Consider the following 1,714-nt stretch of genomic DNA (forward strand, 5'->3'; position numbering starts at 1 on the left):
CTTGGTACCTATGTTTATACCCAAAAATATGCAGGGTTGGAGAAGACTAAAAAGAAGCTATCAAATTTAGGAACTATGGAGATGGGTCAGGTGATCAAGTCCTTGCCTTTAAACCAAATCAGGGCCCATCAACAATGAATCATTAGGCTTCCTGGCTAGACAATTCAGCCAATGGGCAAGCTCTTGATTCAGTTAGAGATCCTGTCTGGAAAATGGTGGTGGAGAAGCAATTGAATAAGACATTTAACATCTACCTCTGGCCTCATCACACGTGAACACATGCATTCCCATACATGCACACATATCTATGAGCACATAAGAAAATCAATGATAATTTTAATTTAGTTGTTTGTAAGTATCATGCATCAGGGACATTTGGGAAACACGTTTCAGTAAAAGGCTGATAAAAAGATTTCTGAGAGATGAGAATGAAAGAGAATCAATATGGCCTCTCAAAGACTCCGTGTTATGTAAGGTTCCTGCTCTTGTGAATTAAGATGCTCACTTGACCTATGTGCTTTTTTATGGCTTCTTTTATCTCCTTGTTCCTCAGGCTATAGATGATGGGATTGAAGAAGGGGGATAGAACAGCAAAGGCCAGAGCAATGGCAGTGTCCCAGAACAACGAGTAGGTAGCAGAGAAGCGAAGATACATGAGAGCCACACTGCCAAAGAAGAGCAAAAAGACCGTCAGGTGGGAGACACATGTGGAAAATGCTTTGCGGCGGCCTTCAGCTGATTGGATGCGCAGAATCACAGCCACGATACCAACATAGGACATGACAATGAGCATCACTGCTGTAATGATCTCAACAGCATGGATAATATCTACCACCTGGATCATGACAATGGTGTGGGTGTCTGTGCAGGCCAGGCGCAACACTGGGAGGAAGTCACAGAAGATGTGCTCAAGGTGATTCGAGCCGCAGAAAGGTAGTGTAGCAATCCAAGCAATCTCAGGGAGGGGTGTGAGAAAGCCACAGACACAGCAACCTAGGGTCAGTTGGGCACACAGTCTAGGAGTCATGATAGTAGGATAATGAAGAGGGCTGCAGATGGCCAGGTAGCGATCAAAGGCCATAGCTGTCAAGAGACAAACCTCACTGATGCCTGTAGAGTGGAAGAAATACATCTGCAGGACACAACCATTCAGAGTAATACTCCTTTGCTCACTAAGCAGGCTAGAGAGCATCTTTGGGATGGTAGCTGTAGTGTACCAAATCTCCAGGAAGGAAAGGGCACTGATAAAGAAGTACATGGGTGTGTGGAGGTGCGTATTTCTCTGGACCACTGTGATGATAACCAGGTTTCCAACAATAATGAAAGCATAGATGAAGAGCAGTGGGATGAAGCAGAAGACAGAATCAGCCCAGGAGCAAGGGAAAGCAGAAAAAATGAACTCCTGAGCAGTGGTCCAATTAGAGAACTCCATCTCCAAGTAAGACGTGCAAGTGTCAACAATTCCTAGTGCCCTCAAACTCTTTAGAAGGTGTATATTGTATTCCGAGGGAACACACACTTACCAAGCGCCAGCTTTTCAGAAGTCACCTGCACTGTGGCTGTAGATGAAGAGAAATGAAGAGTGAAATCATATGCATTTCACATTGGCTTTCAACTAACCTTGTCATAAAGGAAAAATAGAAAACAAAAGCTATATTTATACCTAGTAATTCCAAAGTCCTAGCACTGCTCAGAATCAGTGAGTGCACTGTCA

The 1,714-nt window shown here is 43.9% G+C and overlaps 1 protein-coding gene across 1 annotated transcript; it reads right to left on the bottom strand.

Annotated features, from left to right (window-relative positions):
* Nucleotides 1-466: 466 nt before the first annotated feature.
* On the bottom strand, nt 467-1,432 carry Or6k2 (olfactory receptor family 6 subfamily K member 2). The gene has a single exon (XM_087906104.1). The coding sequence runs from the start codon at nt 1,430-1,432 to the stop codon at nt 467-469; it is 966 nt and encodes a 321-aa protein (XP_087762230.1).
* Between the last annotated feature and the right edge of the window lie 282 nt (nt 1,433-1,714).

The sequence above is a fragment of the Myodes glareolus genome, chromosome 5 (assembly GCF_982192425.1).
Source record: "Myodes glareolus chromosome 5, mMyoGla1.1, whole genome shotgun sequence".
NCBI lineage: Eukaryota > Metazoa > Chordata > Mammalia > Rodentia > Cricetidae > Myodes > Myodes glareolus.

Bases quoted from the DNA above. Each gene is read 5' to 3' on its own strand.
- Or6k2 (XM_087906104.1), bottom strand. From the start codon at position 1,432: ATGGAGTTCTCTAATTGGACCACTGCTCAGGAGTTCATTTTTTCTGCT.